This window comes from Kogia breviceps, chromosome 13, assembly GCF_026419965.1.
Source record: "Kogia breviceps isolate mKogBre1 chromosome 13, mKogBre1 haplotype 1, whole genome shotgun sequence".
In the NCBI taxonomy this organism is placed as follows: domain Eukaryota; kingdom Metazoa; phylum Chordata; class Mammalia; order Artiodactyla; family Physeteridae; genus Kogia; species Kogia breviceps.
In genome coordinates, this window is record NC_081322.1 from 57,260,317 (window position 1) to 57,273,501 (window position 13,185).

The 13,185-nt window shown below is 35.2% G+C and overlaps 1 protein-coding gene and 1 non-coding gene across 2 annotated transcripts in view; both read left to right on the forward strand.

Moving 5' to 3' along the window:
* RSPO3 (R-spondin 3) overlaps window positions 1-12,219 on the forward strand; it is a 76,529-nt gene extending 64,310 nt beyond the window's left edge. The window contains exon 5 of the mRNA XM_059083576.2: window positions 10,978-12,219. Coding sequence (XP_058939559.1) covers window positions 10,978-11,171 — 194 coding nt within the window. The 3' untranslated portion in view covers window positions 11,172-12,219. The remainder of the gene's footprint in view (window positions 1-10,977) is intronic.
* Window positions 1,727-1,799, forward strand: TRNAG-UCC (transfer RNA glycine (anticodon UCC)). The gene has a single exon. It is a non-coding gene; the product is annotated as a tRNA-Gly (tRNA).
* Window positions 12,220-13,185: the final 966 nt, after the last annotated feature.

Consider the following 13,185-nt stretch of genomic DNA (forward strand, 5'->3'; position numbering starts at 1 on the left):
AAAAAGGAAGTACAATGAAAAACTGTAAAATGAGATATGGTAAAATATTACTAATCTCATTTATACGGTGGATATTTCTAGATTAGTGAACACTCAACTGCCAAAAACTTTTAAAGAAATTAAATCATTTGTATTCCATTCAAGTATATGTAACCACTGTTGATGAAATAATTACAAGGAGCTACCTTGTTGCTTATGGAAATGCATGTGAAAAGTATTTCTAATTAAGAACAGATATTCACAGGAACAGAGTGAGAGAAAAAGTACTTAAAACAGCTTGTGTTATCTGCTATAGGTGAAATACAACCCTTATTATCTTATTTACTTTAATGAAGAAAATTTATTTCTTGCAAATTTTAATATAGTAGAGGCTACATGGGGTACGCTATGTTTTCTAAGCTAGTTAAGAAGTCAATAGTTTGAGACAGAATCTGTAACAAAAAAAGAAAGAAAATATTAAAACTAGTATTACTGAAACTAGTATTAATAGTGAAAACATTTGAGAATGTACTGAAGTTGCGTTAAAAAAATTAGCTTTACATAAGTAATCAATAAATTGCTGAAAATACTAAATTATAACTTTAAAAGAGTGTGACATCTTTACTAAAAATATGGAGTAACACACTAGATAAAACACTTGGTAGTTGCTTTTCCCCCTGTGATGTAATTCCAGGTTAGAGTTACATTTTTCCTCCATCAAGCAGTAAAAAGCTTCAAAAGAAAGAAAGAGTGGGATGTGGTAGCATGAGAATTAGACAGCACAGTCAACTAGTGCATAAAATGATAAAAGTGACTAGAATAATATCAACATTTCTTGTATAATCAATCACTGCCAAAGTGTCAGCAAGTATGAGGCCATCTCCTCCTGTCAATACAACCAAGTACACAATTTCGGTAAGGGAGGAAGTACAGCACAGTCAAACATGCCTATCAACACTTCTTTTTTTGTCTCAGAAGAACAAAATTCTGAGACAAGTTCTTGGAGCAAATGGAAATTTATCCAAATGAAAGTCAAATGATAAATGCCAAGAGAATATTCTTTCTTTGGAATTCTTTCAGTTCTTCAATTTAACCAGCTGGAATGAATTTTCAAGTAGCATTCCGTTCAGACTTTTGAAATGAAGGACTTTCCTGTTAATTGGAAAGCTATAATTCATGAAAGATGAAGACAGTGCTCTTGGCTTAGTGATTCTCTTAAAAAAAAAAAAAGGCGTTTGGTGGATATTTACCATAAACAGATTCCAGAACTTGTATTTCAAGTATGAAAGACTGAACTGTGAACCTACACACCTAACTGAAGAAAAATGGGAAAATTCAAATACCAGTGTTATTCTGACTAAGCTCTACATGAAAACACACTGTCATTGTGTTCTCTCATGAGAGGAATATGTGAGGATGAAAAACAGTTTTAAAATATCAATTGTTAATTTTCAGAATCAAATACTGATATAACTGAGGTTTTTGGTTCTCTAAGGTAAATGAATTGGGTAAGTCAACAAATTTAAGCATTCTTTATTGTGTTGCTTTAGCATGTGTTAGTGGGGCTGGGGTAGGATGATTGTCAACTCAGACAGATTTAGAGCAAGAGAATGAAAATTCACCAAGAAAAACATTTTTAAGGCTCAGATTTTCAAAGCAGTCTACACTTCAGGCAGTACTTTCAACTTGTTGTTGACTAGTGATATATTAAATAAAGTTGTTGCATTTAAAATTTAAATTGAGGACTTCCCTGGTGGTCTAGTGGTTAAGACTCTGCACTTCCACTGCAGGGAGCCCAGGTTCGATCCCTGGTCGGGGAACTAAGATCCCACATGCTGCGCAGTTTGGCCAAAAGAAAAAAAAATTTTAATTGACACAAAATTAGGAAAAATAATTTATCACAAAAATATGAAATGTTTTTAAAACATTCTTTATAGTGAAGTATTAAAGAAATCCTTGTCCATATTTCTTAAAGGAGTCACTCAAACAATGGTCTGACAATTGTGTATTCTGCTTTTAAAATAATTTTGTAGGAAATCCTATCCTTAATAAACTATCTTACATACTTTAAGTTTGGCAATATGCATATGATAGGAATTTTCAAAGAGGCTATTCCTAGAATAAAACTGGGTGGCTTTTTTTATATTTAAATTGCTGCAATAGATTTTTTAAAGGATGATATGAAAAAAATTTTAACATAAATATTCCATAGACTCATACATATTCTCTACCTTGATATATAAGATGGTAGCCTATAGCAGCAGTCAACATGAGTTGAGGGTGGGCTGTGAGGAGGGAGACAAGGTAGAGAATGAGTGTTACAACAAAGATAAACACATCAATTAATTTCCAAGATACTCATTAATACTTTGAGAAGACTGGTCTCTACTGAAAATTTTGGGAGGACACTCGACAATGCTACTAGGCAGGTTTCAATGGTTTTTGAAATAGCGGTGCCAGCCATATCACTGTCTAAATGTCTGAAGATAAGCAATATACACATACCCTCGTAAATTCATAAACAGTATGTGAGACAATCAAAATATCATATGCAGAGTCATTTTTTGTAAAGAGAGCAGTAATAGTCATTTCACAAGCTAGTCATGAATTTCATGGCAAAAGTAATGAACAAAATTTGACTGATTTAATAGGTGAAATTTACTAACACATTCTTAGATAGCAAATGAAAATCAGAATAAGTTTACTTGCTTATCCAATAGGTGAAATTGTGTAAGACCCAAGATCTAGTTCAAAACACACTATGCAAACATGCTTAGATCAGGAAATTTTCAACATGTAAATTGTATGTGATTTAGTTTCCAAGAATTTTGTAATCTAACCTAATATGCTGGGTAAAATTTCAAAGTGAAGTTAAGAAATTTTGCATTGAAAAAAAAAACAACACTGAACTTACTAATTTCAAATGAACGTTCAAACAAAAGGTAGTTGATTCAAAAGAAATTAGCCCACATAAAAGAATACTAAACTTAAAATAGTTACGTAATGTAAATCGTAATGCACTGTTATATTTTTTAAATATTATAAAATACAGGATACGCTTTACTTTTATAATGAGTAAATTGTAAATATTGCAAATAGTAAAACATTTTGGGTTTCTTTTCTCTCCTTGCACTTTTAACTGTTCTTTTAATACTGACGACTTACAACAAGAAGGCATCATAGTATGCAGTATCCAGTATCTTTCACAGTTCCCTTGGCACTCTAGGTAACGTCCCTTTTGAGTGCAAGAAGTCCAGGGTAGCATTCTGGGCAGCAGAAGCATGAAGATGGACTGGAGTTACATTTGGGGGAAAGGCCAATGGAAAGTTCTGTTAGGACGTGGAGCCAGAATTCAAAATTTCAGATCCTGAATCTTCAGTGAGTAATGAAACTATTTAAGCAACACGGGAAAAAATCTGTAAAGGCCTATTGACAACAATCAATTCATAAGGAAAGTATCTGATTTGGCAAAAGCAAGTTCATTTTGCTGAAGCATATTATGGAAATATAGATTCTGAAAAGTTGTTATTATTGGTGTTTATGATATCTGCCATAAAATGAAATTATTTATAATGGGACTGCCTTCAAGCCTCAGTGGGATTGTGAAATTTAAATTCATACAGTTTTTCTTTCTCTTTTTCTGATACTAAATGTAACAAAATATAAAAATCTCTGATAATTTTATTAGAATTTCAAAAAGGTAATAGTGGTAGTTTTAAAAGTCAAATAAAGTTTGTAAGTTAGATATGAATGATAAGATATATATATATATATATATATATATATATGCATACAATATCCTACCTCTACATGATTGGGAGACGAGTGGAAATAATGAAAACTAAACAGACTTGTAGCAATAAAACAGAAGAGGGTAGAGCATGAGGTAACTGGTGAAGACACAAAACATCTACTGCAAAGTGCTCTTAGGTTCTGAGGATCAACTGGCAGCTCAGGAAACTGAAGTTTCAAGAGGTCAAGTAAGTATGTTCTAATTTTTACAAAACCTCTATGTTTTCCTATGTTAGTCCACACCTGCACACTGTCTTTTCTTTTTCTGTTTTTTTTGTATTCAGCAGTTTAATTGTGAAATAAAACAAGAATACAAGGATGTCGTGTCACATTGTGCTCTGTTGAGACACAATTGTGGAGGCAGAGGAACACGGTGGTTAAGAGCCCTCGTTTTCCTCATCTTCCCATGGAGGTTATGACAGAGCTTATAGACACAGCGCTCGCTCTTCGAAGTATGCCTGGCACATGGAAGTGTTCATTACGTTTTAGTTATCTGTCATTGCTCTTACTGTTTTTAAAAACAGACAGCTTGAGTCATCTTCTCCTTGATTATTGCAACAGGATTACTAATTGGCAGTTTAAGGAGCAAAGAGAGGAGAAACCTAAATAATCCAGCCTAAGAAAAAGTTAGAAGAGTGAGGAAGCTTTCCCTGAAGGGGTGACACGTGAGTACTTAAGTCTGAGTTAGCGCAAGGGATACTAGAGAATGCATTCTAGGGAAATGAATCAAACATACGGGATCTGTAAACACTGTGAGCTGTGGCAGGTGAAGTGCAGAGGTGACTAGGAAGAGAAGGATGAGGTCTTCAAGGTTGCAGACTACATAAGCAGGGGCCAGGTCACAGGACAAGCACCCCGGACACCACGGCAAGAAGTTTGGGTTTATCTTCTTTCACGTCCGAAAATTTACACTCAGTGCCTTTCAGTCAGGACGGACTTGTTTCAGAATCCCCAGAAGAATGACACAAATAGATTTACATTAACCGTTTTCAGTTGGTGGCAAAATGTTATTTCAATCTTAATATCTTTGCAAAAATGGGCTCAAGGTAACTCCCCAAATTACAGCACTTAGCAGAGCATATAATGATACGTCGAATTATTTTTCTGCGAATAGTTACTCAAAAGCATCTTGGAAGTTAAATGGAAATACAATTGAACTAATTCATGTATTAAACTATGGTTGACCCTTAAACAACCTCAGAGGGTTAAGCCAAGTATAATTTATTGTCGCCCTCCATATCCATGGTTCCTCTGCATCTGGGGATTTAACCGACCAGAAACTATAGTACTGTAATATTACTGTTGAAAAATATCCAGGTATAAGGGGATCTTTGCAGTTCAAACCTGTGTTGTTTAAGGATCAACTGTACAGAGTAGATAAATCAGGTAGCTTAAATTTCCATTTGGAGAAATTGTCTGCCTATTTTTTTTAAACCTATCATTCTTTCCTATGTTCAATGTATTTGAAATAAATTCCTGAGTTAAAAAAATAGCAAAGAAATAAGTGTTTCTATTTTATTAAAACAAAAACAAAACAAAAGGTTTTAATGCATTTCTCAAGTCTGTTCTATTTGGTAATAATACAGCTGAGAAGGAATTTGGCCTTGCTGACTTTCAGCTCTGTTCTTCACCACTGGGTCAAGCTGTCCTGTCCTGTGCCCACAGTTCAAAGACCCTTAAATATATATTTACACAATAAATCATATTTGCTGAAGAAGTTATACTGTAGCGATTTCCCCTCCTTTGTGAAATTTCTTCAGTGATGTCTTAACAAAAAGGAAAAAAAGTTGGAATTTTCATCCTCTATACATAAGTTTCAGGTCCAACTCTAGATCCAAAAATCATCAGATTAACCCCATTTTCACACCACTTGTGTTCTTTTGAAGGTATAAAGCTTTGGCTTTCCAGTTGAATTTCCTTCTACACCCAATAAAGAGAAAATACCTAGCAATAAATTTTGTACTTTTGATGGGATATTTATTTAATTGGTTTGAATCATAGATTCAGTGATATTTAGTCCTCAGTTTAGAGTGTAGGATACATTCTCAGCTTTTTGAAAGTCTTGGAAGTGGAGATACTTAAGCTCAATAGCTCCCCTCAGTGGTATCTTGCAAGAAATTCACCAAGAAGCAGCTTTTATAAAGACTTGGACACATATTTCTAAACATCTGGAAAACTGTGAACTGATATTCATAATTTGAATAATTCTCAATAAATAAATTATATCTGTAATTCTAAGGAGAACAACTCTTTTATTTATAACCACATTATATTTAAAAGGGTGATTGAGCATTTTCTGTGGTTTTTATTTTTACTTGGAACTTAAAATATGTTACATGTAATTTAGGAAATATAATTCAGGATCATTTCCTTCTCTCTTTGTTCTTTTTAATATGTTTAGTCTTTTCAGTTCATATTTCCTTGATATATTTTTGAATGACTATCTGCAACTAATTTTTGTTTTGTATCTAGGTGTCTATTCCAAATGTACCTAATCAGAAAACTTGACTTAAAAATTAGTAGCTACAGTAAGTCAGAAAACATATTTGATATCCATGGGGAAAAATATAAGACAAGAAATGATAAGACATGTGATATGAAATAAACTTTTTGAGAGTATATGTTTAAGGAAATTGGATCGTCTGTTGATCTACAGCTATGGTTCTTAAATGAAGCTGCACATAAGAATAAACTGGGGGTGAACATGTTTTTAACTGTAGGTTCCTGGGCCCATCATGAAAACTACTGATTCATAATCTCCAGGAGTGGCGCTAGGAATCTGTATTTTTCAGAGTCATCTGCGCTTGGGAACCTGGTCTGCAGAAGGCCCTAGGAGGTGTTTACATAAATGGCTACATACTATCGTATTAATAGAAAATAACTTCAGAATCTCAAAACTGTCAATCACCTACTCAATTATGTGACACTGACTTGCAACAAAATCTTAAATACTACGCGGCTGTATGGTCTTCACATAGACTTTAGCTACTCTTTTGAAAGTCAAGGCTCAAAAATAAATACCAGTCATCACCACTAGTCACTTTATGGGTTCTTATTACTTATAGAAGTGTTTCTGAAATAGAAAATAAGGTCACATGTTAAACTAGTCACAGAAACACCCAAACTCTGCTTTGCTCTCAGATTCTGATACTTGCCCTTCTCCAGTTTTCAGTACCACTGGTCCTCAGGACAAACTCCCCAAATGGCAATTAAGTCCTGTCTATTGTTCCAGCTTCTCTGGGTAATATACTGTATATAAACTCTGATCAAACCAAGGAAGTCTACTTCAGTTCCCCAGATTCACCATGTCCTTGCACCCTTCATGCCATTGACATATTGTTCTCTGCCTACCGTGCCCTTTTTCCCTCTTCAGCCTGGCAAACTCTCACTAATTCTTTAAAGCTCAGCTCAAACATCACCCCATCTGGGGAGTCGTTTTTGATCTCCATTGGCAGAGTTCAATGCTTTTCTTGCCCTGCAACCAGTAGATCTTGTGCATGCTTCTATTTTTGCATTAGTGTGTGACTATATTTCTTGTGTCTGTCTCTATATCTCGCTTGTATCCCCAGGTTTTAGCCCACTCTTTGGCATGGGATAGAGGTTTAATTTGTGTTTGTGTAATGAGTTATTAACATTCGCTTTCATTTCTCCCATGCACTATGCTAAGTGCTTTACAAGCATCTCACGCAATCCTTAAAAAGTTTAGCAAGTAGTAATGATTATTCACATTTTAAATATCAGACAATTAATCCCGAGAGATATCAACAACTTGCCAAAAGTCACACAAATAGCTGGTGGCGGACCTAGAATTTGAACACCATGTTTTTTTGACTCTAAAGACAGTGTTCTTGTTTTTTGTTTTTGTTTTTTTTTGCGGTACGCGGGCCTCTCACTGCTGTGGCCTCTCCCTTCGCGGAGCACAGGCTCTGGACGCACAGGCTCAGCGGCCATGGCTCACGGGCCCAGCCGCTCCGCGGCATGTGGGATCCTCCCGGACCGGGGCACGAACCCGTGTCCCCTGCATCGGCAGGCGGACTCTCAACCACTGCGCCACCAGGGAAGCCCATTTTTTTTAAATTTTATTTTATTTTTTCTTATACAGCAGGTTCTTATTAGTTACCTATTTTATACATATTAGTGTATATATGCCAATCCCAATCTCCCAGTTCATCCCACCACCACCACCTCTGCCCCCCGCTTTCCCCCCTTGGTGCCCATACATTTGTTCTCTACATATGTAAGAAAGTGTTCTTAAACATATTTCTATGCAAAGGCTCAGATTGTATTTGATTGCTAATAGCAATTTCTTTTTGATGGTTTCTATGCAAAGTCCGCCCATGAGGGTGGAACATCGAGGGAAGATGAACATTCTTTTAATCATTGGAACACTCTACAACACAATTCTGGTGCGCGTGTGTGCGTGCACACACATAATCAATGAATGACAAAACACAAACATATATATGTAAGATTGTGATAACTGTAATGCTTAGTTTGCATAATTACCCAAAAAAGTATAAAAATAACTATTGACCACATCAATGAAAAGTCACCAGAATAGAAAAAGAAATCCTCTTTAATGAAAACCTTACCAAATTTCCCAAATTGCCTGTGAGTTTTTAATGGACTAGAGCCACTCTTCTGCATTTCTATTTCTTGGACAAGAGGAAAATATATTACTTACGCAAAAGGGTAGTTAGCATTTCCAACCACTAACACATGGCCTGTAAAAAGTAATAATCCCATTTCTCTATTGTGCAATAGCCCTCTGTTGGGCAACAACAATGTACAATGTGCTAGTTTCCTGTTACTTTAGTAGAACCTCCCCTTTCACTCACCGCCCAGACTAAATAGTTATTCCTTGGATAATAAAACTATGATACTTGGTTTCAAGCTACTTCCAAGAATGTTTCTGCCCATATTAAGAAATAATCATATCAGTTTGCTAATAAGCAGAAATGCACTGTAAGTTGAGTAAGTTGTCACATGTAGCTAGAAAACATATAAATCAATCTCTGACCAAGAAAGAAACAATATATTTTTTACATGTCCAAAACTTTATGGTTGGGATCACAGCTGTGAGATGTTGGACCATCATCAAGAGAACAATGTTAAACACTGAGCTTTTGGATGACTTCCAAAAAAATAACATTTTGTTTGGGGTCAGTAGTTTTTATGGAACTTTGGAATGATTTTCACTGATGATATTTTTAGAGTTGAACTTGAACACCTCCAAAATGCTCTTCAGAATGGAAATATTATGTAATCTAACCTATGCAGCCATGTCCTTCAGAAAATCAAGCATATACCATAAAAACCAGCATTGCTCTCTTTCAGTTCATGCAGATTTGTGAAAACTAAATTATGGTACATATTCAGAAAGAAAGTAAATTAACTCTTCAGTTTTCTGTATTTAGTTACTAAGTTTATGTCAGCTCTTCAAATATGTAAAGCCAGCATAAAAAAAAAAAACCACCCGGAATTTCTTCTGTAGAAATCTTATCAATCCAGCAATATTCTAAGTGTAAAGAATAATGGAATTGGTGAATCAATATACAACTAGTCAACCCTAGACATACAGTCAACTCTAATATATTTTGCTCATCTCTACATATCCAAAATAATTTGACTGATATTTATTTTATGTGGTCTGAGTTCTCATTTTTGTTAACTGTCCTTTTAGAGTCCAAAATTTGGAGGTGTGTTATGTTGAGCCCAACAAGGCAAGTTTTCATAAAGTAACTGGAAGGTTTTGTAAATATAGTCTCAGGCAAAGCTAGCTGTGGCATGAAATCCAAGGAGACTGTGTTGGCCGAGTTTACGAATGCAGTATTAATATTGGTTCCTAGAATTCCATAACCAGAGCTCAAGAAAAGGAAAGCCAAACCACTGAATTCAATATTTGCAGCCTATTTCAGGACGTGAAAATATTTTGGTTCTGTCATGCAAATAATTTATCCAAAATACTTTTGTCCAAAGTGACTTTTTGTAGACCGAAACTAATTTCAGATTTTACATGGCTCAGTGTGTAGGGATACACCCAATCAGAATTTTTCCCACACCAAGGAGTAGTTTGTTCCTAGTTTTCATTTACTATACTGATTTAAATCAGTAATTTTTCACTGGGATATGTGTATGAATGGAGCTTACTAAAACCATGCCCTTGAAATTATTTTACACTGTAGGTTGTATATGTAAAATGTTAACATGATAATAAAATATCTAGTTAATTCACTAATTTGAAATTTAAAAAATCGATTCGTCTCATTTGGTGCCAGACCCATACATTTTGATCAAATTACTCTCTCCTAAAACTGTTAACAGTTCCCCAAAGCCAATAGAATAAAATCCATTTATTCACCCTGGCTCCAGCCTTTCTTGCAATATGCTTTCCTGCATCAAAACCTTTAAAGTCGTGTTGATTCCACTTTTTTAAATACCTTAGAGTGTGAATCTGAATAAATCTGTGCTTCAAACACAGTTCAAGGTCAAGGTCCTCCATGGAATCCAGTATATTCCAATAAATATCTACTCATTTGGTTGATAGAGACACAAAGTCCCTGCCCTGGTAGCTAATACCATAGGGTTATCGATAAGTTATAGACACAGCTACCCCTGCATGTAGAGAATTTGTGATGGAAATTAATTTCAACATACAAATACTTGCATTAAAATATAGTTATCCTGGTATTCCTCATGAACCTTTATTTGCATATTTGTTATGCAAATTAATTCTCTTCTAGTAGATGGCATGCAGATATATCAGCATATTGCAAGTATGTAACTGCTACTTGGACAATTTTGAAAACAAAATAGTGCCTTATGTAGGAGACAGATAATGTATAGACATTAATAAATTTCTTAGATGGCAAGAAATCTATTCAAAAATTTCTATTAAATATCCATAAATAGTTACCATGTAAAATAATATTCATATCAAACTTATAGCAATAGAACTTTCTGGAATTCAGAACTATCATATATTAATTGCTTCATTATATGTTGTATGTGTTTCATGTTTACATTGCTTGAAATATAGCACAGTCTTCATAAAGATTAGTTGAATGAATTATTTAAATAGGAGATATTTGGTATCTGTGGGCATGGTATGCAACCTAAGAGAAATTCAACTAGTTTTTAAAAACTTAGAATAACCAAATAGAACATGATTGAATGTTTTTAAAAAGGTGTATCCTTTCATTTCAGGAAAAAAAGGAAGGGAGAGAAAAAGAAAAAAACTTAATAAAGAAGAAAGTAAGGATGCAATACCTGATAACAAAGGTCTGGAGCCCAGCAGAGAAACTCCAGAGCAACGAGAAAACAAAGACAAACAGCAGCAGAAGAAGCGAAAGGTCCAAGATAAACAACAGAAATCGGTATCAGTCAGCACTGTACACTAGAGAGTCCCATGAGATTGTTGTAAACTCGTGATGCTGCTATCTCCACCAGATGCCCAGGACAGGTGCTCTAACCATTAGGACCACAAATGGACAACGTGTCAGTTACTGCTCAGTCTAAACAACATTCCAGATAGTTGCTATATTCTTCATACAAGCATAGTTAACAACAAAGAGCTGAAAGTTCAAAGAAGGGATGTTTTTGAATGGTTATCTTATGTGCTTCTGTGCATTTTTAAGAGACAAGAAATTTTGTACATAATCATCAGTAGGCTATAAGATGTAAGAACATAATGATGACATCTGGAGAAGCAACATCTTTTTCCTATAAAAGTATTTTTTCGAGCTATTTGTTTAAAGAAGCAAACAATAGTTCTGCAAATTCAAAGATGTGGTATCCCTTCAAAAGAAACAGGAGATCAGAGGAGAGAAACATCTTTCAAAGGACAGTGTTGTTTTGTGCAGGAAATCTAGAGACTGCTCAGATATTAGGGCCTGGCATTTGGAATCATAGGAATTATCACCACAGAAACAACTGTTTTAAGCTTGGTTCTCTTGCCCTCATTTGTCCTTCTGCAAGAAGCATGAGAGTGCACATATTTACAGAATTAAATATACTGTATGGGATTGGCAAAATGTGGAAGAAACCATAGAGTTGGAGATGACTTTTGTGCTTTCCAAAACTGTGAAGGGTTGTGATTACCTGGAACAGGTCTCCAGTCTATGTCAGCACTGTGTGGTTCAGCCTCTGCTACCCCTTGGGTTATGTAAGTCTGTAAACATGTACCTGTAAGTTACTTCCAAAAACAAATCATACTTATTAGAAGAAAATTCTGATTTCATAGAAAACAAAAACTAGAGCAAGGAAAATATAACATGTTTGCAAAGTCATGTGTTTTCTTTCTCTCTCAACGGAGGGGGGGTGGGGGTGGGGAGCAATCTTATTACCTGCTTAATGGTCCACCTGGAACTAAAAGGGATACTACTTCCTAACAAAGTGTATCCAATGGGGGGAAAGCCACCACAATAAATATATTTGTTGATAGTTTTTAAAGCTTTGTTCATTTTGTTTTATTAGAAAATTGTTACTCTTAGAGACTCCTGAATTAGGGAAGAGGATTCTGTATCCTATGTAATTCAGAACATATTACATTTCTCAGTGTTTACTTTTGGAATCCACTTTTATCTGAGCCATTGGAGATTTATTTACAAGGTATTAGGAGATATTTATTCAATTGTTTTCTATTTTGATCAAAAAATTCTAGTTATAGGTGCAGGGGCCTCCCTAAATGATTTCACTACTCCCCCTTCATTGCTTCAAAATTAGCATATTTTCTTGTGTGTCAGCTCCTCCTGCATCTTGAACATTTGGCTTTTTCTTCTCCATATTTCCTAAGTCTGTGGATCTCTTTTGGGGATTGAAGTCACCCTAGCTGGAGGCCTCACCAGTATATCAAAGAGGACACAGCCAGCCCAGGGCAGAAGGCATGTGCCACAGAATCTCAGGACCCACCATAACCTTCCTGTTGTCATGGAAGGACACACAGCTCGCCTGTCCACCAGGCTTCCTAGTCCTCTAAAGATCACTGCTTTCTGAAGAGCTGGCAATGAATCTGGCTTCTGGCTGCTTATTTCTGGTCATTCTTTCTCCACCAACTGTACTGTTCATATGGACTCTTTGGCTTAATTCTCTTTTCCTCTTCCAAGATATAAAATTTTTGAATGATGTGTTCCTGTTTCTTACTCTGGTGTTTTCTTTTCTTGTCCACATGAGATGTGTTTCGACTAACTAGATATATTCCCAATGTATAAAAATAATTCTACCTTCACCTATATAATTTATGTCACTAAGGAGAAACAAATCTTTTCCTACTAAGCTATATCAGGTGGAAGTATATTCCCATCTTCTAGAACTTTGGGGTGGTCTCTATCACCATCTTTGTCCTCAATCTTATGTAGTCAAGCATACGTGGCCAAATTATTTTTGTGTATTTTCTATGTTTATCATTGTCTTCAT